The sequence below is a fragment of the Bacillus rossius genome, chromosome 18, assembly GCF_032445375.1.
Source record: "Bacillus rossius redtenbacheri isolate Brsri chromosome 18, Brsri_v3, whole genome shotgun sequence".
Lineage (NCBI taxonomy): Eukaryota > Metazoa > Arthropoda > Insecta > Phasmatodea > Bacillidae > Bacillus > Bacillus rossius.
The window spans coordinates 13,696,449-13,722,024 of NC_086345.1; the positions used below are offsets into that span (position 1 = coordinate 13,696,449).

The 25,576-nt window shown below is 40.6% G+C and overlaps 1 protein-coding gene across 3 annotated transcripts in view; it reads left to right on the plus strand.

Annotated features, from left to right (window-relative positions):
• LOC134541460 (peptide transporter family 1) overlaps positions 1–24,283 on the plus strand; it is a 130,116-nt gene extending 105,833 nt beyond the window's left edge. For all 3 annotated transcript variants that reach the window (XM_063384934.1, XM_063384933.1, XM_063384935.1), the window contains 8 exons: positions 1,955–2,203; positions 8,281–8,517; positions 9,199–9,305; positions 11,802–11,933; positions 13,477–13,582; positions 17,456–17,584; positions 19,876–19,983; positions 23,208–24,283. In XM_063384934.1, the coding sequence (XP_063241004.1) occupies positions 1,955–2,203; positions 8,281–8,517; positions 9,199–9,305; positions 11,802–11,933; positions 13,477–13,582; positions 17,456–17,584; positions 19,876–19,983; positions 23,208–23,414 (1,275 nt within the window). In that variant the 3' untranslated portion in view covers positions 23,415–24,283. The remainder of the gene's footprint in view (positions 1–1,954; positions 2,204–8,280; positions 8,518–9,198; positions 9,306–11,801; positions 11,934–13,476; positions 13,583–17,455; positions 17,585–19,875; positions 19,984–23,207) is intronic.
• The last annotated feature ends 1,293 nt before the right edge of the window (positions 24,284–25,576 follow it).

Sequence of the window (25,576 nt, forward strand, 5' to 3'; positions counted from 1 at the left end):
AGACAAAGATTGTTTCAGACAAAAGTTTTTGGATAATATTTATAAGGTAAGTTCTCTGAATGATTGTTGCAATGCAGAAGATCGAAGTAAAACAAATCTGGGTAGATAAACGCCATTGCTGGTTCAGGCTAGGTGCAGGGTCTATGAGAGATACTTAAGGCCTGAAACAAATAATTTTTCTGGTCCCCACTCCATTAAATATTCTACAATTTTTTCAAACCCCAAAATAAAAAAAATAAATAAAAATAAATCCCAATCGAGCCCGACTGGCACCTGGGCCGCTGTATTTGCTCCCTCCCCTCCTCATCAAGGCCAAACCATCAAAATGGCCCTGAAGATGCCAGTTCCCGAAACATTAGAAATGTTTTAGGTCTAGTTTCATTGTTTGGTTCTTATGCGCACAGCTGCATCAAATACACTAGACACTAACGCCGAACAGCTCAAGGTTTTATTTTCTGTAAACACCTGGCATTGTTGTCACGACGATATGCCCAGTATGAACCATGGAGTTATTGGTCTACTTCTTACCTCCATTGTATGAACAATGTGTCTGTCTAATACACATAGTACCAACATTGTGACTACGAAAATAACCTCATTTTCTGTTTAAAAAGATTAAATCTTTGTACAGATTTATAAGCTAAATCAACCTCCAGTGCTTCAAATTCCTTAACAAGAAGTTTATGTTTGACACCGGATAATAAACAATGTATCTATAAAATATTTTGTAGTCACACTTCTTGCCACTAGATTATTTTTTCACTCTCTTGTTGGTATAGAGATTTTCGGTATTAGTCTCTAGTGTGTTTCTCTGCATTGTTCAGGACTTTTTTTTTCCCCTTTGTTTACTGTTCTTGTTACGATTGTATCGTCGTCAGACTATTGTGTTTGTCTATGCTGTCCTTTAATTTCAGGCTTAATTTCTTCCACGTAATTCTCTATGTTGCCCCAGCATGTAAACATCTGACCTGATCTGATGTTGGCTAGTTCTCCGAGTGATTATGCATTCATATTTGTTGTCAATGGCCTTTTCTCTAATTGGTAGTGTTAAATCTACAATAAAAATATTTATGAAAACTTCTCGAATGTAAATTTTTGATAATAAAAAAAGAATAAAATATCCGGTTTAGTCCTAGTATATCTCCGGTCTTAGGTATACTGGAAACAGCACTAGACAGACTGGCACTATTCGTGGGCAGACTGTCACAAGTCCCAAATAGGCTGATAGTATCACCTAGTCCAAGACCTAGTGTAACTGGCACAAGTCCCAAATAGGCTGATAGTATCACCTAGTCCAAGACCTAGTGTAACAGGCACAAGTCCCAAATAGGCTGATAGTATCACCTAGTCCAAGACCTAGTGTAACAGGCACAAGTCCCAAATAGGCTGGTATGGTAGAATCACCAACTAGTCCAAAACTTAGTTTAACTACCACTAGTACTAGGGTAACTGTAGCTAGTCCCGGGTAGTCTAGCACCAGTGTAATGGTGGGTGCGTGGCGCAGGGCTCCTAGCTAGTCCTAGCTAGACTAGCACTAGTACTAGGGAACTGGAGCTAGACCTGGGAAGTCTAGCACTAGTACTAGGGGAACTGTAGCTAGTCCTGGATAGTCTAGCACTAGTACTAGGCTAACTAGATCTAGTCCTGGATAGTCTAGCACTAGTACTAGGGGAACTAGAGCTAGTCCTGGATAGTCTAGCACTAGTACTAGGGCAACTAGAGCTAGTCCTGGATAGTCTAGCACTAGTACTAGGGCAACTAGAGCTAGTCCCGGACAGTCTAGCACCAGTGTAATGGTGGGTGCGTGGCACAGGGCTCCTAGCTAGTCCTAGCTAGACTAGCACTAGTACTAGGGAACTGGAGCTAGACCTGGGTAGTCAAGCACTAGTACTAGGGGAACTGGAGCTAGTCCCGGACAGTCTAGCACCGGTGTAATGTCGGGCTCGTGGCGCAGGGCTCCCGCTGGACCATCCAGGCGACGCAGATGAACGGGGCGCTGGGCGGCTGGGCCATCAAGCCAGACCAGATGCAGGTGCTCAACCCGCTGCTGGTGCTGGCGCTCATCCCGCTGTTCGAGACCGCCATCTACCCGCTGTTCGCCAGGTGCCGCCTGCTGCACCGGCCGCTGCAGAGGATGGTGGTCGGCGGAGTGCTGGCCGCCGTGGCGTTCGCCATCTCGGCCGTCGTGGAGCTGCAGCTGGAGGTGAGTGTCCGTGTCCATGTCGAACTGGTGTCGACATCTTTGTCTAGATCCTCAGTTCCCAAAGTGGTCCAGGTGCACCCCTAGGGGTCCACGGGAGACTCGACGGGGGTCTATGTTGGCGTTACAAAAAAAATAGGGGTTCACAATTCGTAAGCGGGGTTCCACAAAAGTTTATCTGCTTTCGATAGTGAAGAACTGAAATGTAGGCCTGACTTCACCTCCTATAAATGTAGACAGGGTGATAATTGATTGGTTCCGTGTACTGTGAGTAGATGTCAAAAAAAAGTAAAGTTGGATGGAATCATTTTTTTTTTCGATTGGCCAAATTTTACTTTTTTCGACATCCACTCACAGCACAATCAATTAATTAACCAACCAATCAATTCTCACTTTTTTTCTCGAAAACTATTAATTCGTGGTTGGAACTCGGCCACAACGCAAATTTCCATGGTTAGATCTTATCTTCACTTTTTTTTTGTCGAGTTTTGGGAATACGGTAGAAATGTAGCTGCAGGGGGTCCACCGGAACCAGTTGAGTTTTGAAAGTGGTCAATGAGAAAAAAAAGGTCTGGGAACCTCTTGTCTAGATGATGCTGAAGTCGACGTTGTTCTATACTAACAAGGACCCGCGTCGAGGTATACATCGACATGTTTTTCGATTTGGACGAGACCAGCTTTGCTTAAAGTTGCCGCTTTGCTGGGTCACCAGCTTATGACACGTCGTTTTCAAACCGGTCAAGATATTTTGAAAGTTTCTGATTACGAATATTATTCATTGCACTTTCTATACAAGTTTCATTTCATGGTTGTGTCTATGCATGTATTTTTTTGGTGAGTAAAAAAATCCTAAAACTGTTTTTTGACGGGAGTTTATAGGTATGAAAAATTCTAAATCCAAACATAGTATTGTAAATGATGTAGGGAGGTCTTTATATTTAGTTGTCCTGAATAAGATAAAATAAGTCCCATAGAGGCTCGTTTCAGGCCGGTGCCTGTCACGTAGAGGCGAAGAGACGCGTGAAGCGCGATACAGTGTCGTCCTTAGCGCCCAGCTAGGCTGCCTCTTCAAGGCTTGTCACATGCCGAGTTGATTTCATCTTCTTGCAATTACTACTATTCGAAGGCCTTTCCTGTTAATTTATCACTATAATTTGTTTTTGCAATCTATGTTTTTTCAATAGGTATTTACTTAAGATTAATTAAAAGTTTTTGATTGTTATCACAAGCGTTAACTTTTTTGTGAAAATATTTGAGACAATATTTGAGACCCAACACCAAAGGTAAGAGATGTGTTGGAATAAATATACATTAGAATCCATTATTAATTATATAGTTGATGCGGGGTATGATACCGAGCTTTAAAATCAGATCAGCACCTTGATATTAACATGCAGTTATTTTGATTTGTAAACATTTCATTGTAGACATTTATATGTTAAACATGTCGATTGGGCTGCCTTAGAAAATTATCTTTGTTGAGATCGACATTTAAGTGTGTCTGCGAGCAGATAGTTCTTATTAAAAAAAGATTTTGGCATATTTGTTGTGCTTTTATCTACCTTAAATACAAAAAAAAAAATCCTAGTAATAGTATTATATCAAAAAATGACCAAGAAGGAAACTTTCCATTTTACACACATCATGTTATTTGGTATAGTTACAAATCTGAATCAAAAGATTGTTACAGGCTTCTAAATACATATATTTAAATTATTCTGTGTGTGTATGTCCCTGAACTCCTCCTAAACAGCTGGACCGATTTTAATGACATTTTTAGTGTGTGTTCCAGTGGATTTGAGAATGGTTTGGATTCACAATTCAGTCCAATAAATAATATTTTTAATTTATTCATTGAATTAATTTTGTTGAACTTTGGAAGTTTTACATTGTATCCGGTAGGAAGCGCTGTCATCGCGTACTCAAATATTCGAAAATATTTTATTTTTATTTCAGTTCGACCCGGCAGATGGTGCTGCGATTAGATTCAGGGAAATTTCCTGTAAATTTTCGAATTTGAAACATTTGAACAGAACAACGTCTTTCGGGTCCGCTAGTTTTTATATAAGTTTGGACAATTTAAAATATTTCCAGCGTTTGTAATTAAGTGCCTCTCCGTGTTAGTAAATATTACACATTAAGGGGCCCGCCTACCTGGGCACACATACAGTGTGCAGAGCTTCAGGAAAAACAATGCAATTTCAAAACTACTCAAGATATCCGAGTGGGGTCTGCTTACGAATAGCATTTAAGAGTTCGCTGAGGGCCGAAAAGTACTTTTAATTTCGGATTAAGTTTTTAAACTGTATTTTTAGAAGTGTTAAAATGCCTAAAACGCGTGTTTTCAGAGTAATTTTTAGGCATAAAACAATCAGTACAGATTCTTGAAAGCACTTAAGGGGCTTGCATAACACCTTTATCTTCATTTCTCCGCCATATAATGTTACGGTCACCGCTCAAATTTCACAGTTATCCTGTGACGACGAGACGAATGCGCGCCAGTTCAGAGACTTGCGTTTAGAGGCTATACCGCGCTGGAAGCACCAGCGAGCGTCGCGCTTATCATCCCGCCTCACTAACACACATACTCCCCTGACGAGGCGGACCCCTTAAAGACGGACTGTTCGCAAGTCGCCCACAAAGCGGCCGCGGCAATGTCTTCAAAGACAGTCCAGCAAGCAGCAATCAGCAGCAACAGCAGCCAGTCTATCGGAACGCTGAAGCGAGCAAGCGAGTCATACGCCAGGAAATGCGGCTGCCCGCAGTGCAAACGAGTGAAGCGGGAAGCCCGCACACAAGGGGCATTATTCGTAGCACCCCATACCCCGCGACAAAAAAGCCGATGGCATGTTCGCGGGTCACGTACCCGGCGGGCATGGCTACTCACCGCCGTCAACCCCAGGTGACAAGGAGAGCCAGGTCAGACGTGTGAGGATGCTCGTTGTGATTCGAATTTTGTGTGCCAAGGGATCTTCATCTGCCCCTGTGTGTATGGCTTTCCACTTCACTCGTCTGTACTGCGAGTAGCCGCGCTTCTTTAAGGTTTGACTCCCAGGCGGCGAACTTCCATGCAGATGGGTTGAAGAAACTGGTGCACCGTTACGAAAACTGCTTAGAACTGAATGACTATTATGTAGGAAAATGAAGTAGATATGTAGTAAACTAAAACAGTCACTAAAAGTTTTATTCCACGAGTTTATTATTTTCTAATGACCAAACGGGCTTTACTTTACGAATATCCCTCGTAATACCTTGTTAAACAGAATTATAGTTAGATTTTAAAAATGGGATAATAATTTAATAAAGATCGCAGGCTTTCACGGCAATTGTCTGCTTTTTCTTGGCGTATGGGAGTAGGTCATGTCAGGTAATTGTCTTGAAACGTTTCGGCAGTCATTGCAGCTGCCATCATCAGGTAGACTAAGTCTGACTGACTGGTGCACTGGATGCAGGTCCTTTTATACCCTGGTCAGACTTATGTAGTCTACCTGATGATGGCAGCTGCAATGACTGCCGAAACGTCGCAAAACAATTAACCTGCCACGGCCTACACCCAGATTCCAAGAAAATGCAAAATAATATTTAAGTCAATAATTTAAGGAAATACATTAGAATTTGGTGTCCGAGTATCGTATTATGAGTTTATTTGAAATGTGAGAACACAAGAATTTGCTCGTTACCAATGTTAGATGTTTGCACTCCACCTGGCGAGTACGGAAAGACTCGCTCACATTCACTGCATTAAAGCCCCTGCCTACCCGGGCACACACCCGGTGTGCAGAGCTTCAGGAAAAAAACGCGATTTAAAAACTACTGAAGATAGCCGAGTGGAATCTGCTGACGAAAAGCATTTAAGAGTTCGCTGAGGGCCGAAAAGTACTTCTGATTTCGGATTAAGTTTTTAAGCTGTATTTTTAGAAGAGTTAAAATGGCCAAAATGTATGTTTTCAGAATAATCTTTAGACGTAAAACAACCAGTACGGATTCTTGAAAGCACTCAAGGGGCTTGCATTACACCTTTATCTTCATTTCTCCGCCATGTAGTGTTTCGGTCACCGCTCATATGCACGGCGAGAAGACTGCGCGCCAGTCCAGAGAAGACACCGCGCTAGAAGCACCAGCGAGCGTCGCGCTTATCATCCCGCCTCGCCGACACACATACACCCCTGACGAGGCGGTACCCTTAACCAGGGACAGCGTGCGATGCGGAGTTAGCGTATCGTCTGCAGCGACGTGGCTAAAGGAGGGGGAATTGGCGTAGCGTCTGCAGCGACGTGGCTGAAGGAGGGGGAGTTGCCGTAGCATCTACAGCGACGTGGCTGAAGGAGGGGGAGTTGCCGTAGCGTCTGCAGCGACGTGGCTGAAGGAGGGGGAGTTGGCGTAGCATCTATTGCGACATGGCTGAAGGAGGGGGAGTTGCCGTAGCATCTACAGCGACGTGGCTGAAGGAGGGGGAGTTGCCGTAGCGTCTGCAGCGACGTGGCTGAAGGAGGGGGAGTTGCCGTAGCGTCTGCAGCGACGTGGCTGAAGGAGGGGGAGTTGGCGTAGCATCTATTGCGACGTGGCTGAAGGAGGGGGAGTTGGCGTAGCATCTATTGCGACGTGGCTGAAGGAGGGGGAGTTGCCGTAGCGTCTGCAGCGACGTGGCTGAAGGAGGGGGAGTTGCCGTAGCGTCTGCAGCGACATGGCTGAAGGAAGGGGAGTTGCCGTAGTGTCTGCAGCGACGTGGCTGAAGGAGGGGGGTAAGCGTAGCGTCTGCAGTGACGTGGCTGAAGGAGGGGGAGTTAGCATAGCATCTGCAGCGACGTGGCTGAAGGAGGGGGAGTTAGCATAGCGTCTGCAGCGACGTGGCTGAAGGAGGGGGAGTTAGCATAGCGTCTGCAGCGACGTGGCTGAAGGAGGGGGGATGAGCGTAGCATCTGCAGCGACATGGCTGAAGGAGGGGGAGTTAGCGTAGCGTCTGCAGCGACGTGGCTGAAGGAGGGGCGGTGAGCGTAGCGTCTGCAGCGACGTGGCTGAAGGAGGGGGAGTGAGCGTAGCATCTGCAGCGACGTGGCTGAAGGAGGTGGGAGTGAGCGTAGCGTCTGCAGTGACGTGGCTGAAGGAGGGGGGGTGAGCGTAGCATCTGCAGCGACGTGGCTGAAGGAGGGGGAGTGAGCGTAGCATCTGCAGCGACGTGGCTGAAGGAGGGGGAGTGAGCGTAGCATCTGCAGCGACGTGGCTGAAGGAGGGGGAGTGAGCGTAGCGTCTGCAGCGACGTGGCTGAAGGAGGGGGAGTGAGCGTAGCGTCTGCAGCGACGTGGCTGAAGGAGGGGGGGTGAGCGTAGCTACTGCAGCGACGTGGCTGAAGGAGGGGGAGTGAGCGTAGCATCTGCAGCGACGTGGCTGAAGGAGGGGGAGTGAGCGTAGCGTCTGCAGCGACGTGGCTGAAGGAGGGGGGGTGAGCGTAGCTACTGCAGCGACGTGGCTGAAGGAGGGGGAGTGAGCGTAGCATCTGCAGCGACGTGGCTGAAGGAGGGGGAGTGAGCGTAGCATCTGCAGCGACGTGGCTGAAGGAGGGGGAGTGAGCGTAGCGTCTGCAGCGACGTGGCTGAAGGAGGGGGGTGAGCGTAGCGTCTGCAGCGACGTGGCTGAAGGAGGGGGAGTGAGCGTAGCATCTGCAGCGACGTGGCTGAAGGAGGGGGAGTGAGCGTAGCGTCTGCAGCGACGTGGCTGAAGGAGGGGGGGGGGGTGAGCGTAGCATCTGCAGCGACGTGGCTGAAGGAGGGGGAGTGAGCGTAGCGTCTGCAGCGACGTGGCTGAAGGAGGGGGAGTGAGCGTAACATCTGCAGCGACGTGGCTGAAGGAGGGGGAGTTAGCGTAGCGTCTGCAGCGACGTGGCTGAAGGAGGGGGAGTTGGCGTAGCGTCTGCAGCGACGTGGCTGAAGGAGGGGGAATTAGCGTAGCATCTGCAGCGACGTGGCTGAAGGAGGGGGAGTGAGCATAGCGTCTGCAGCGACGTGGCTGAAGGAGGGGGAGTTGGCATAGCGTCTGCAGCGACGTGGCTGAAGGAGGGGGGGGGGGGGTTTGCCGTGTTGCAGTCCACGTACGCCGTGACGCCGGGGCAAGGGCAGGCCCAGGTGAGGATCCACAACGGCCTCTCCTGCGGGGCGGACATCTCGTCGGCCGTCCCTGAGCTGAACTTCGCGCTGGGGTCCCTGGAGATGAGGCAGGTGGACCTGTCCGTGTCCGGCGCACACGAGTACACCGTGCGGCTGCAGAACAACAGCTGCGGTCTGGTCTGGGGCAACTTCAACCTGACCGCCGTGGAGAGGCAGGTGGGTGCATCTTCGACAGCTTCGGAAATTCTGATTTTTTTATATGTCAAAAACGTTCGTTCTCAATCAGTGAAATAAGTAGTGTGATTAAATCACGGACGCGTTCACGCATACAACTATACATGCATGTTATTTTTGAAGTGAAGACTTCTTTAGCCGCGTTGAGCGATTTTTTGGGTAGGGAGCAAAACTTATGGGTTCGCGTCACCGACATGCTAGTGAAGTGTTGCGCCAGACTGGCGAATCGCACCGGCCTGTGTACATGTATACGCATGTACACACTCATGCATTGTATATACTCTACTGTATCATGTGCGTGTTGGACTCTTTTTCGGATGGGTAAAATCTTGTGAGTTCGCATCACCGACATGGCTGTAGTAGCAGTAAGTGAAGTTAATTTTTAGGACGTGAATACATTACCTAGGTCTGACATCACTGGTAAGTCATAGCTAGGTAAAGAATTTTTACGTAATTTTGACATACCACTGACATCTGTTGTGACTAAAAAAATGATGTAAGGATAAATGATATCATGCTGACATCGTTCTGATATAATACCAAAATAATTTTCTTACGTACATTTGACGTAGAAATGATGTCATATTACACATTTAAAAACAAAGTTTTAAGTTTTCACTTCTGTTGACAGTCCCCATGACAGGCTATTTTTTTTGCTTCCAGGCCAAATCGTACTTCGTCGCTCTGCACGATACCAACAATGCAGTTCTGTACCACGTGAACGGATTCGACGAACTTGACAAAACCGAGTCTGGAAACCCGAAACTTAGGTAAGGCCTGTCACGCGTTCACCATTCATGTGCACTTTAAGTGAATCTGGAATAACTCAGAAAAAAATTGACTAACGAATGTACAGGATGATTTCACGAAGAGATATCGCCGCACACAGGGCTTATTTCTAACATAGTACGGAGCAAAATATGTCACATAAATACGGATTATTATTCCAACATAAAAAATTTTTGCTAGTACAATAGTAAACCATTCAGAGTTAATTCAGTAGAGAACAGAAAAAGGAGCGGTTTCAAGGCGCGATAGGCTATAAACCAAATACGTTCGCCTTTTTTGCTACTTTAGTGATTGGGCCACAGTTTTTTCTGAAACACGCTGGGCCAAAGAAAAACATTCTACAAAAGAAGTATCGAGTTACTAGCATCCCATCCAACAGCTGCTACGGGTCAGTAGCCAATGAGCAGATGTAATTTTCTCGATTGCATAGAGGATCATGGAGTCTATCCTAGAGGCTAGGGGTTATTGAAACCGCGAATTTCTTCTATAAGACCATATTGTTTTCAGTTGATCATTACATTCGAGTGTCACAAGCTTACAAAAAAATATTCAGAGATTTTCCCGAATGCTTGCACACACTTGGACTCATCAAAGTGCCACATGGGTTGATCTACGTAGCTGCACACGACCCTCTGTAATCACTGTAGAAGCGTGCGTGGTACGTGTTTGTGCTGTCCTTCTTGTGGACGATATTCTTCATCCATTACCACGCGCGATAAACAGTTCGCTGTAACGCATTTACATTTTGTTGCATTACTCCGTCATGTTGGAAATTTGACCCACATATAATATAACCTGTACTTTCCTGTAGATGATTTATAGAATAAGCCATGTGAGTGGCGAAAAACCTTTATGAGTCATCCTGTTTTATGTACTTTCATGTTTTATTTTGTGCTTTTCGATGCCATGCCCCGGTAGAAAATACTTGGGAGTTTTCCAATAACATGCATATTTCTAAATCTATGTTAAACCACTTTTTGACATGTGAAGGCGAGTCACGCAGACGATAATGAGCAAGGAAAGACGTGAATACTTCTTAGCATGAAGCTGTGAAAATTACTAAACAAAAAATAGTGTAATTTCATAGTATAACTGTTTCAATTGGTCAAAAAACTAATTAATTATGGAGAATTATGTCATTCTATAAAATTTTACTTATTCGAATTAAAGCAGTATCGGAACTTCATAAATAGAAATGAATTTATTTGTATACATCGAGTTATAAACTATTGTTTATAACGGGAAGTAATAAAGACTCATTTGGGTTTCAAGAGTTTTCATACCATAACAACATTGTATTGTTATAATTGAAGTTTGGCCTTCGTTAAGACAAGAATCACACATAAAAATATTCTCAAACCGTGCGGTATAGTGTTTATTGCTATTGGCATTAAAGTTGTAGCCATTTAAAAAAAAAATGAATTCAATATCTGCCAAACGCCAGTGCCTTTGCGTGTAAAATATAAGCCAGAACTATTAACTTCAAATATTCTATATAAGTGTTGCTTTAACGAGATGGCTAAAACAAAATTTTTTTAAACGAAAATGTCATTTCTGTTCGTATCCCTCCCCCTTAAGTTTGGGTTTTTAATAACTAAAAGAAAAACTCCTTATATGAAAAGAAAATAATTTAACGTTCTTTGGACGATTCTTCCGTTACGGAAGATTGATTTGAAATATTTTCATGGATATACGAATTACCATGAAACTTATTTAAATCGAAATAATTTCATCTGTGATTGTTAGTTGGTTTTTGCTTTAACTAGCACGTTAAATCCATCTTATTGTAGGATAAAAAAATGGAATGGATGTATACCGTAGTATGCTTGAGTTAGGATTGGTATAAATTCGAACAGAGATTTTCTTTTCTTTGCCTATGTTTAATGTATAAAAACTTAATAAAATTAATTCCATACATAAAGCACATTATTTTTTCCTCTGCACTCCTTTCACCTGAATGTGTAAGTATGTATATCACTACATAGTATAAAACGAAGTCGCTTCCCGCTGTCTGTCTGTCCCTATGTATGCTTGGATCTTTAATAACTACGCAACGGATTTTGATGCGGTTTTTTTTTTAAATAGATAGAGTGATTCAAGAGGATGGTTTATATATGTATGATACATGCATAATATAGTTCGAGAAACACTGATAATTTTAGAGGTTTCTAATGTGATGTCGTAAATAAACACATGTTTTTGCGCTTACATTGCAAACGCTGGCTGAACCCTACGAGATAGATAATGTTTTTGATAATTATTCTTGATTATCTTTTGTTTTAAGTCGAACGAATATTAAGTAAAATATATAGTTGAGGTATTACGGGTGTATTGCATTGGACCCGTGCGAAGCCGAGGCGGGTCACTAGTACATAAATAAAACAGAATAACAGACAGTTAACTTAAAACGTATCACTAATCAAAATATTGTAAAACAAACATTTTCATATAATTACGCTTGTTTTTCTCTCTTCCAGGGTGCTGTACAGTTTTCCAGGCGCCACAGCAAATAAGAGCCTATCCTTGAAGACTGACAATGAAGTAAAAATGACAATTGAACTGATAGAGTCGGATTATAGTTCCGACTACACAACGGTAGATGCAGCTGAGTAAGTTAATAATTATCAAAAGTAGCTTGACTTCTGGGTTGTAGCTGATGATGGCGCCTGCAATGTCGACCGAAACGTCGGTGAATTATTCGCCAAGGACACGGCTACAAACCAGAAGCCAAGCTACTTCAGACAATGGCCGTGGAAGCCTGCGAACTTTATTAATAATTAACTATTTCACGCTTTTAAAAAAAGTGTCTGTCTTGAAATGTATACTCAGTAACTCCATACTCTTTAAACATGCAGGAATGTTTTTTTTTTTTAACTTTTAATAATACAATTTTTGGCGTTACATATATTGTGAGTTTGAAAAACAACAGTTGAATCTTTAAAATTTGTTTGATATCAAACATAAAACCAAAATAAAAAATAAACCGTTTAGGTCATTAATTTAACTATTCAGCCACGAAGTCAGTAGTTTATTGTAGCGTGTCCGGTAACAGTGCGGGGATGTGGTCTCGGCCGCGGTGGTGACCTTGAATGACGTCACGTCCTCCATATTGGATGGAGTTGTGACATCATTGACGTCATGACCATAGTAGTGAGTAGCCTAACTAACATTCCTACCTTCAGCGCGGCCACCACATTAGACACCGTCATATTATTATTTTTTAAATAAATTTTAATTAATAAATTAATCCAATATTTAAAATAATATATATAAATAAAAACCACTTACGTCATCGTATTTGAAAGTCTCTGGTCCGAAGACAATGAGGGCGATAATAATTTTTTATTAAATTATTTATAAATATATTTTATAAATTATTATTTTTTAAATAATTAAAACAAATAATCTTAAAAAAATTATTTAATTTAAAACACGACTTGCGTCACGTATTAACTCCCCGGTTGTAATCTCATTGGATAAACTTGTAAATTTAATGAAGCAAACTTCTCCCACAATGTCCAGTGTATCAGCCCCCGCATCAGTAACAGCACCAAGGCATAGATATTGGCCACACCAATGCACCGTCACTACAATGAAGGAAAAAAAGTATTTGCTTTTATAAATGTTTCCTCTTGAAACCAGTTGCGAAGAAAGAGTTGTGTACTACTAAAAGAAAGATATTGTTTATTTGTTCAACACATGACTACGGTTATTTTTACATAAAATACGTTTACCGAGTATTTATTACGGAAATTAGCGTATAATTTTATATTTTAATTTGACATTCCATTCAAGCATTATTATTTCCTAAACGATGGAATAGATGAATTAAATTCATTAATTGTGCTTTATTTTGTTTTATTATGCTTATTAATGTGCATAGCTAATACTGGGAAAGCTACAGTAACTTTAAATATTGTAGGTACAGGGACAACACAAAGCACAAATGCCCAATTTGGACAATTTTGTAGTGATACAGTTGTGTTCATGTAAATGTAAAAATTTACAAATATCTGTAATTTTACAAAAATATTTCTGTTCCATTTACAAAAATAATCACATTATGAATAAATAAACTTTTTACCAGGTTTTAGGTTTATAAAACACAGTATTGCTGTTTGAAAGGTAAATTAATTTTTTTTTATGTTTCAGATATTCTGTTGAGATAGATGGAGTCGACGTAGGCCTACAGAAAATCAATCTTCAGTGGGGAGGTGTCTATACGTACTTAATACGTGGAAACGATTCTGATCCATATGTAAGCACCTCTTCCTTCCTTAGATTAAGATTAACCTAGGTCAGGAGATGAATCACTTACAAACCTACAAACTTACAAACCCTACTTTTGCATGTTGGTGGTTTTTTTTAACCACGCCCCTTTGCCCTTCTACACTATAGTATTTTCAATCTACATTGCAAACGTTCCTGAGCATGTAATAGATAGGGACCGGAAAAATTCGCGGGTTCAATGACCTCCAGGATGAACTCCATAGTTCTACGTACACTAAGGTCAAATGCCACCCACTCATTGGCTGCTGTCTTGTGAGACGTTCCAGCGTGGCAGCTTGTGATTCGATAAAGCTTTGGTCGTGTGTTTCTCATTGGCACAGGGTCATAAAGATGAGTTGTGAGCCAATAGCAGAGGCAGTACTGAGGTATAGCTATTTGTATTTTAGCCTATCGCGAAATGAATTCGCGAATTTTTCCGGTCTCTAGTAATAGAATTCATTACCCTAGTCAATTGTGTGGTATATTTCCCATACAATTGTACATGTTAATAACTACCATTAGCACTAAAGAACGTTACCATAAAAAATATACATTTTTAAATTAATTTTCTCAGCTGTTTACAAGGAATAAAAAGAAGCTAGTGTGAGGCATTCCAATACTAATTCAGCTTTCCTGTTGTTATTGGTGTTAGGCATTTATTCATAATCTTTTTTTTTTTGGATTCTAACTTTAATTAGAGTACTACATAATATTTACATATTTTAATAGCTGGTCGTATGCCAATTTTGTAATATATTTTCAATACACTAAGGTAGGTAGTAATATTTTTTATTGTGTATCTCCTGCTTCTTCCTTTAAGAAAAAAATATATACAGGCTACACCAATTATTTGGATAGGTATTCTGATAATTTTGAAGGTTACTGACTCAATTTTCTGTCCGCATATTGTTCTACTAGAGTAAGTTAGGGATTATGGGCATTCAATGATTTCAATTTAAATAATTGAAATAAAAATAATTACAAACACCCACTTCCTTCCCCATATGGATAGCAAAACCTATCTGTGTTGTAACGAATTTTAAATCTGATTCCTTGCTGATGTGTAGTTAACTTTGTTTAACAATTCTTGCTCCATGATTGTATTTTTAAGAATATTCCTGAAGAGTTAATTTCAAGCTGTTAAACCAACTTTAACAATACTCACTTCATGATGGGATTTTTATGAATATTTCTAGCGAGTTTAATTTCCAGCTGCTAAACAAACTTTAACAATTTTCATTTCATGATGGCATTCGTAAGATATAAAAAATGCTAGTTACAAATCATCCAGTTGTCTTCGTAAATTTACCGTTATCTTCGAAATTTTTGTGAGTTTAAAGTTTACTTACTTAAAAACATGATTCCACAAGAATACTTTTGGCATACCAGAAAAACTTTAAAAAAATCGGGTTAAGACTACAGCAAGAACATTCATATATCTTATACGTATGTGTTTACTCTGTTTATAAGGAGATAAAAAATTGGTTGTCTGTAAAGTCGGTTTACGGACGATAGTTTAAAGTGACAACGTCATAACAAAACATTGATGAAATTATTGCATACTTTTATGAATAAAATTGAATCATTTTTATTGAATTATCACTATTTTGTATGGATACAAAGGAGTGAAATGAAATCTATAATTTAATTGATAAATTTACTTTTATTTGCGCTCATTAATTCAATTATGTTTATTACTTTAACGAAGAGATTATTTTGACTATAACTTTTATACATGTTTGCTATTTAACTTCTTCCAATCTGTGTTATTCTGTTAAGGATAGGACGATGATAGGAAAAGTAGGAAACGAATGGGAGTGTTTCAAGTGTAATGTGCCTCGAAAAAGTCAAATCGATGGTTGTTCCAATCGAGTGAAAGAGAGATAGATGCGGCGCAAGCGTAAAATGAGCGTAACGGGACACAGCGTAACGGGACAATGTGCGTTACGGGACAATTTTTCGTGCGTGCAGCCTGCGTTCATCGATTTATTAGACGTTGTCACGTCAAAAAAAAAAAACAGAACTCGGATGTTTAAACCCGGCGTAATTTTGACTAAGATCCGGTTATGTGAAGTAACGAAGGACTCTTTGTTTTTTTCAGGTGAATTCTTCGTTGTAAAGTCCGTAAATTTACTACAGTTTCTAACATTGCAGTTAGTTTTCTCAGCTGACGGATTGCTAGCCAGAGCACGGAAGATGGCATGTGCAATATTGGTCGTGTTAATAATTGAAGTCACAACCATCTCCTCCCTTTATCAACGTACAAAACAATTTTCGTTTACAATGTTCTTTAACGCTAATTCCTTGAAGATGTGTTGCGATCATGTTTTTGATGTGACAACGTCTAATAAATCGATGAACGCCGGCTGCACGCACGAAAAAGGATGACTCACTGTCCCGTTACGCACATTGTCCCGTTACGCTCATTGTACGCTTGCGCCGCATCTATCTCTCTTCCACTCGTTTGGAACAACCATCGATTTGACTTTTTCGAGGTACATTAAACTCGAAACACTCCCATTCGTTTCCTACTTTTCCTATCATCGTCCTATCTATAACAGAATAACACAGATTGGAAGAAGTTAAATAGCAAACATGTATAAAAGTTGTAGTTAAAATAATCTCTTCGTTAAAGTAATAAACTAAATTTGAATTAATGAGTGCAAATAAAAGTAAATTCATCAATTAAATTGTAGATTTCATTTCACTCCTTTTTATCCATACAAAATAGTGATAATTCAATAAAAATGATTCAATTTTATTCATGAAAGTATGCAATCATTTCATCAATGTTTTGTTATGACGTTGTCACGTTAAACTATCGTCCGTAAACCGACTTTACAGACAACCAATTTTTTTGTTTTCAATAAAATAATAAGTTTTAATGACAAATCACTGCAGATACGTGGCGAGACGCTTTTCACAACTGTAGAGACGTTTACAAACTTTAGGGGGGAAAAAAGGTATAGGATGTGTTCAGCCCGGTCAACGCCTTTTTACACGACTACGATTAGTTTCGCTATCCAGTTTCTGACCGGCTGACTTTTAACTTCAGGACAGACGCCTGCTCCGTGAGCCAGCTATGACTTCAACGTTTTTTTTAAATATATATATTATGTGGCCTACAGCTTTCGCCAACGGCCAAAGGGTCATCGTACTCAGCGTGAATCTCAATTTCAACTCGTTATCAAATATCAGAATGGATATTGTACAACCATGCCTTACCCGGGACTCGAATCCAGGACCCCTCGCACCGTGAGCCGGTGTGCGTCCGACTACGCTACGGAGATTGGCAATGACTTCAACTTGATGACGGACAAAGCCACTCCCTCGGATCTTTGAATATATATACTGTATAGAAGTCGCCAGCCCAGGTTAAAATTTCTAATACGGTTTTGAGGTAGTTGGTTAATTCACCGCCGCAATCGCCACCATCTCTAGGGCATCGACTTGTGGTGGTCCCTAGCGGATAAGTGTCCAACTCTTCAAACACCCCTTCCCCCTCCTGTTGAACGAACTTGAGCTGCAGTGAATGATGGTTAGGGGGTGCGGGGAATTACAGCGGGCGACAGTGCTGTGCTATAACGTGTAAATAACAACTAAGACGATACAGGGGCGTTACGGCAGCGCACTGCAGCGGTGAAGTTCCCAAGCTGCTCATCATAAGCTTCTGAAAAACGTAGAGTAAATCCTATCCACTCGCGACTTCTATACAGTATATATATTCAAAGCTCGGACTAATACCTCCGTGCGTTTGTTCAGGCGGTGCTCGGGGGGTTGCTGAGAGGAGGGGGTAGGGGGGGTAGGGTGGTGTTGTTGATGTTCGACGCGCGAGTTGGTGATGATGTCGCCTGGTTCGCAGACGGGGCAGCTGTTCACCATCACCAACCCCAACACGGTGCACATGCTGTGGCTGGTGCCGCAGTACGTGATCATGTCCATGGGGGAGGTCATGTTCTCCATCACGGGGCTGGAATTCGCCTTCACGCAGGTACGTCCGCGCTCCGTCCATGGAGTAACAAGCCACATGGAGGGGTCACTGGGTCCACTTTCCGTCCGGAACAAGTCCGGTAGCTAGAGACCGGAAAAAATTCGCGGATTCATTTCGCGATATGCTAAAATGCAAATAATTATACTTTTATGCAACTTCTGCTATTGGTTCGCTGTTAATATGGAGGACTGTCGGGCCAATTATAGACCCTCAGTCAAAGCAATATCGAATCACGAGTCTCCCAGTTGAGACGCCTCACAAGTCAGCAGCCAATGAACAGGTGAAGTTTGCCCGAGTATGCACAGGATCGTGGAGTCTATCCTGGAGGTCGTTGAATCCGCGAATTTTTCCAGTCCCCTACCGGTAGTGCAAAAAAAAAATAGTGCGTGGAGTATCTCCAAGCGGAAGAAGTGAAACTTCACTGTTTACTTCGCTGCATAGCAAGAATACCGCGCGCATGTGCTTGGGATCTACCGACTCACACTCTTTCTCTCTCCTACTTTCTACCCTTGCGTATCTTTCTTTCTCTCTCCCTATTGCGTTGGAATATTGGACGCTACTCGTTGCTAACGCTCGCGCTGGCCTGTAACAGGTATACTACGCGCATGCGTTCGAGTGCCACGCATTCACTCTCGCTCTGTCTCTTTCTATTCCCCCTCCCCAGGAGCGTTGAACGTTTAACGCAACCTTGTTGGATGTCGCATTAGAAGTTCCACTTCAAAAATATTTAGCTAATTTTTCTTTTCCAGTACTTGCCAGTAATGTGTAAAATCTAACCTCGGTAACAAGAAAAACCAACACTTGTAATACGAAACTTGGACGAGAAATATAACGTATATTCTTTTAAAATATTACTGAGCTTGATGAATGTAGGTACGCAAATAATGTTTTCAACTACATTTTCTGGACGCGAATCACACGTAGTTTCCGCACCCGCCGCTATATCCCGCTGCCGCAGCAGCCACGTCAGCTATCGAATCATTCCGTTTGCAGAACGAAATTTTAAACCTTATAAATAAACGGCTCTGATAAAAGCTAAAAACTTAATTTTTGATTAAAATTTTTTTTATTAAAATATTGTCCATCTTGTTAAAATGCATTAAACAGTTAACACTATAAAATTTTCCCTTTAATTTTTTTGTTTCAAGTTTGTAGTGTGCCTATAACTGTTAATTACGTTTATTATTATTTTTTTCAGCGTAGCTAACAGCGGAATTATTATTCTGTTCGTCCTGCTTCCTTGTATCCAAAATAAACTAAAGTCTCACTTTGTGCAATAGACGACTAAATGTTGTATTGTTATGGGACTCCAGCTGTCAACAGAAGGGCCTACACTTTTTTTTTAGCCCGTCCTGTACTGCATTGTACGGAAGTGTTTATGTTGTCGTGGTATTTGTGACCATACGCTATTAACTCAGGTAAGTGAGTAGTGTTAATAATGTGCAAAGGCTTTCACGGCCATTGTCTGAAGTAGCTTGGCGTCAGGGTTGGTAGCCGCGTGCTTGGCGAATAATTCGTCGACGTTTCGGTCGACATTGCAGTCGCCATCATCAGGGATCAGTTACAGTTAACAGTCAACTGCTCCCTGATGATGGCGACTGCAATGTCGACCGAAAACGTCGGTGAATTATTCGCCAAGAACACGGCTAAAACCCAGAAGCCAAGCTAATTCACCGACGTTTCGGTCGACATTGCAGTCGCCATCATCAGGGATCAGTTACAGTTAACAGTCAACTGCTCCCTGATGATGGCGACTGCAATGTCCACCGAAAACGTCGGTGAATTATTCGCCAAAGACACGGCTACCAACCCAGAAGCCGAGATAATTCACCGACGTTTCAGTCGACATTGGAGTCGCCATCATCAGGAAGCAGTTAGCTACAGTTGGTAACTGCTCCCTGATGATGGCGACTGCAATGTCGACCGAAACGTTGGTGAATTAGCTTGGTTTCTGGGTTGGTAGCCGTGTCCCTGGCGGATAATTCACCGAAGTTTCGGTGGACATTGCATTCGCCATCATCAGGGAGCAGTTAGCTACAGTGGGTAACTGCTCCCTGATGATGGCGACTGCAAAGGACACAGTTACCAACCCTGAAGCCAAGCTATTTCACCGACGTTTCGGTCGACATAGCAGTCGCCATCAAAAGGGAGCAGTTAGCTACAGTTAGTAACAGCTCCCTGATGATGGCGACTGCAATGTCGACCGAAAACGTCGGTGAATTATTCGCCAAGGACACGGCTACCAACCCTGAAGTATTGGAGCTCTTGACTCGCGACTGTGCACCTTCCAGGCTCCCGTCAGCATGAAGTCCGTGCTGCAGTCGGGGTGGCTGCTGACCGTGGCGATAGGAAACCTCATCGTCATCATCATCGCAGAGGCCAAGTTCTTCAGCAGACAGGTGAGCGGCGGCTGATTGTCCGTGAGGCGGGGCTATCGGGAGGGTATCACTTTCAAGTCCGGTACGCTTAAAAACCAACTGACAGCATAAAACAAACAAACTAAAAGTCAGTCGTGGGGACTGTCGACAGGAGTGAAAACTTTAAAATTTTGTTTTTTAAATGTGCAATATGAAATAATTTCTACGTCAAATGAACGCAATAAAATGATGGCGTAGAAATGATTTCATATTAGACATTTAAAAACAAAATTTTAAGTTTTCACTCCTGTCGACAATGTACGCAAGAAAATGATTTTGGTATTATATCACTAGCATGTCGGTGACGCGAACCCATAAAATTTGCCCCTACCAATAATAACTAGAAGAAATGAAGTTTTGTCATTGACAGAATAAAAAATTACTAACTTAAATCTACAAATAATCAACATTATCTCTAATTAATCAATAACCTGACATTTGAAGAAATTCACGTCGTAAATAAATAAACAAAAGAAAAAACATAACCTCAACTTAACTACCTACTAAAAAATATCCAATACTCTCAATATGTACCACACAATAACGTTAAAATTTCCTTGGAAAATAAAGGTAAAATTAAAAACTTGTATCTTTAAAAATAGAATAAATTAAGTTTTACCCTTGAAATATAAAAAAATTAAAACGTCACATGACCATGTCGATGACGACTTACATTATTTACTTCCTATCCAAACCTTTCTATAGAAGTTTTCACTTAAAAATAAATAAATAATAATAAGAAGAAGAGAACGTTTTTGCTGTTGTAACATCTCAGTCTCGGCACACGGCATTTTGGTGGGAGTGATTTCGTTAATGAAATGCGTAACAACCACGGTGACTCGAGCACCGTGTTTGCTAGTGTCTGGTCGAGCTAGTCTGACATTTAGTGTGAAGATGAGCGGGCCTCTTCAAACAAAACCCGGTAGACGCATGCATGGGTTTATGGTCGGTGAGTACACGAGGGGTGCTGTCACAACTTATAACTTATAACACAACGTATAACAACTTATAACACACAACTTATCTCAGTTATAACTTAGAAACCTCGAAAAAATCCACGTAACTTAGAACTGTCATAAGTTAGAACGATCATAACTTATAAACACGTAACTTAGAAACACGCAACGCAGAATCACACAACTTAGAAACACATAACATAGAAACACACCACAAGATAGAATCTTCTAAGTTATGCCTGATTATAAGTTGTGCGTTTCTAAGTTATGATATTTCTAAGTTATGTGGTTCGGCGTTGTGTGTTTCTAAGTTACGTGTTTCTAAGTTATGACAGTTATATGTTGTGTGTTTCTAAGTTACGTGTTTCTAAGTTATGACAGTTCTACGTTATGATAGTTCTAAGATGACTTTCTACGTTACGACGTTTCTAAGTTGTGTGGTTCTGCGTTGCGTGTTTCTAAGTTACGTGTTTCTAAGTAATTATCTTTCTAACTTATGACAGTTCTAAGTTACGTGGATTTTTTAGAGGTTTCTAAGTTATAACTGAGCTAAGTTGTGTGTTTCTAAGTAATGTGTGGTTCCCAGTATATGACACCAAAGAATCAAGAAATGTGTCGGAGAAACGCCTGCGAAGTAGGCTAACCGCTATGAAGGTGACAGGCGGGTTGCATTTTCATGTCCATCCAGGAGTTGGGCCATGTCATGCATTGCCATATGGATATTAAGTGGAGCCGCTTTTCGTCCAGATGATGACATGGGCAATGTTTGCGGGACACCCGAGTCGTTGGGTGAAGAGTTGCAACGGGGGTAACAATTTCAAAGGCCTGTATTTCAAAGCGTGACAGTGTTTAACGACAGAAATTATGATTCATTGTTATTAATAATAATCAGACAAAGTTTTGGGTATTACACTATAGCTAGAGACCTGAAAAATTCGCGGATTCATTTCGTGTTATGCTAAAATTCAAATAATTATACCTTAGTGCTGCTTCTGCCATTGGTTCACTGTTAATCTGGAGGACTGATGGTCAATTAGAGACTTTCACTCATAGACGTGTCGAATCACAGGCCACCCAGTCAAGACGACTCACAAGTCAGCAGCCAATGAACCGTTGGCATTTGCCCGAGTGTGTAGTGGATATTGGAGTCTATCCTGAAGGTCATTAAACCCGCGAATTTTTTCCTGTCTCTAACTATAGCGATGGTGAGGTAGAGTCGAGTGTTGCAATATTTATATGTTTAAGTAGAGTTGGGTGTTGCAGTATAGATATGGTAAAGTACAGTTGGATGTTGCAATATGGCTATGGTGAGGTAGAGTTGGGTGTTGCAATACAGCGATGTTGAGGTAGAATCAACTGATGCAGTAAGGATATAGCGAGGTATAGTTGGGTGTTGCATGTACAGCGATGGTGAGGTAGATTTGGATGATGCAGTATTTCTATGTTGCGGTAGCGTCGGGTGTTGCAGTATTTATACGGCGAGGTAGAATTGAGTGTTGCAGTATGAATATGGCGAGGTAGAGTTTTGGTTTTTGCAGTAAGGCGTTAGCGAGCTAGATTTAGGGTTTTGCAGTAAGGAGACGGTGCGGTACTTAAAGTGACTTCATGTACGTCCCAGCTTGCCATCTCCTGACAGTTCACAAAAATCTGCAGAGAACATCCGAGTTTCCACGCATGGCGACGGAACGATTGATTGGTTTTTTATTGACGTGACAACGTCTAATAAATCTATGAACGCCGACTGCACGCACGAAAAAGGTTGACTCATTGTCCCGTTACGCTCATTGTACGCTTGCGCCGCATCTATCTCTCTTCCACTCGATTGGAACAACCATCGATTTGACTTTTTCGAGGCACATTAAACTTGAAACACTCCCATTCGTTTCCTACTTTTCCCATCACCGTCCTATCCTTAACATAATAACACAGATTGGAAGAAGTTAAATAGCAAACACGCATAAAAGTTATAGTTGAAAATAATCTCTTCGTTAAAAGCAATAAACTTTATTTGAATTAATGAGCGCAAACAAAAGTAAATTTATCATTTAAATTGTAGATTTCATTTCACTCCTTCTTTGTATCCCATACGAAATAGTGATAATTCGATAAAAAATGATTCAATTTTTATTCGTAAAAGTATGCGATCATTTCATCAATGTTTTGTTATGACGTCGTCACGTTTAAACTATCGTCCGTGAACCGACTTTACAGACAACTAATTGTTTTATTTGTTGATGTTCTGTCCGGCAGATGTTCGAGTTCGTGCTTTTCGCCTGCCTGATGGCCGTCGACATGGCGATATTCGCCCTCATGTGCATGCGCTACAAGTACGTGGTCCAGCGAGACGACGAGAGCTGCAGCGAGGACGCAGCCTCCGTCGAGCTCCCCATGGGGACGAAACCTCCCCGGCAGAACGGCATCGACAACAAGACGTTCAAAGACGACGACGAGAGATGAACGCGCGTCCCTGAAAGAAGAACGTAACCCCAGCATTGTTTTTTTTTTTCATTTCCTATCGTGTTTTGTTCTGTGATATAGTTTTAGCGTCGATGTTCGGCTATTGTCCTTTTGTAAATTTTTATACGAGCGTGACTATACATAGTTGTATATACAGTGGAAGTCCTATATTTAATTGTTTTCTTAAGGCGGCAATTCATGACCCCCCCCCCCCCCCTCCCACACAAGGGTGTGGCTGGGTGGACCCATGGACCCAGCCCTGTTTATTTTTAAATGTTTAACGATCATAATTTTTTTTTACAAACTGGAAAAAACATATTGAATATTCCATAAATAAAGCTTAGTTTGTACTTATAAAATAGTAACCATAATATATATATACCCTGTATTTGCAGGTTAAATAACATTCTAAAAATAGTGTAGGTAAGAAATAACCATGCAATTATAATGTAGCACGTGACTGGAAAATTGTAAGGGGGGGGGGGGGGGTGGTTTGTCTCCGATCCTAGGTCCAGGGCTCGTAATTGAACGTGGGGGCCATGGGCGGCATGTTCGCTTTGATCTAAATATATATGTACATATATATATTTTTACACTGTGATGTACTTATTTTTTTATAATAACTAATACATTTTAACAAGTACCTTATTTAATTTTACGTCATCATTCAACGTTTTCAACATTCCAACTGTAGCTTTTCAAGTAAAATGTTATAATTCACATTATTTAATTTCAGATAAACAATATTTTTTAACACTGATTTTACTAGTTCCTTGATGTTGACTGTTCGCAAAAAAAATGTATGTTAAAAATTAGCTTAGCTGTATATATATTTTAAAGGAATACAATAAAGTTTATTTTTAAGTTAACCTCGGATTCTGTTTACCAAACCATTTCTCCCTAGTTACTATATCCATGCTGCACACTGAAATGTAAGTGGTGTGGTTAAGTGAATAATTGAAGTTTTGCATAGTTTTGTTGAACTAGTAGTACAGAAGTGGTACTTAAACAAGAAGTTATTGCTATAATTTATTTGCAAGTACTTTCATCTCGTTGCTCTTATTATTTGAGAAGAAAATTTTAGAATTTTAAATAGAATGACTGTAGGTTTTAAGTGTAGATAAAATATGTTTCTTTTATTAAAGTTTATATTATAATGTCTTAAGTTAAATCAAAATTAATTAAAAAACGAACGATAAATTAAATTCACAATTTATCATGAATTCAATAAAATCTCAAGTCCTTTGAGATTTGTATATAATTTAAATACATCTACGATAGGGAAAAAATATTTTCTAACACTCAGAACTCTTCAAAAATGTAAAATAAAATATTAAGAAGTGGTTGAAATATTATATATGCAAAATAAAATTTGGCTAGTTTTATGAAAGATTTATATTCATATGTAGCATTGAATTTGTTGCATCCAAGGCAGATACAAAACACAAGCCAAGCAACTTCCGAAAATGACCGCGAAAGCCTGCTATCTTTATTAATATGTGTAGAATTCTCAAAAGAATAGAAACTGAATCTCACTAGAAATGAGTTTTGTTCATATTGATATTTTAGAACTTCTTGTGGGCTGAGATTTGAGAATCATGTAAAGTGTAACTTTTGTCGTGTCAGACATGAATATATAAAAACATATCAAACAATTTCGAAGTCTGGATAAAACTGGTTAGTTAGAAGTGTTCAAATAACTTTAAAAAGGTAAATGGTTCTAATATTTGCGAATGTTTTTTGACAAAACATTATTAAAAAATAAAAACCATTTTTAACTTATATATTTTGATAAAAGGTAAATAGTATATAGTTAAAGAATTTTTTATGTGTTAAAAATTAAATAACACACATTAGTTAAATGAAAGTGTTTTGAAGCCATTTTCAAGCAAATAAACACATGATTCAAACCATTGATACAAGTTTTAGGTTTTTATTTTGAGAGATTTTGATCATAATCTTGTTGAATGGATTTTTCTTGCAATGAATATTTTTGAGGCTTTGCATATTAGATAATTTAAACAAATTGTAAGTTAATTGTCATCTAACATTTGGCATCATTTAATTTTATTGAAAGAAAATAGAAACATTACTATTCAATTTCTTTGAATAATCAGTGTTGATTGTTTTTTATATTAACAATTAAAATGATTTTAATTTAT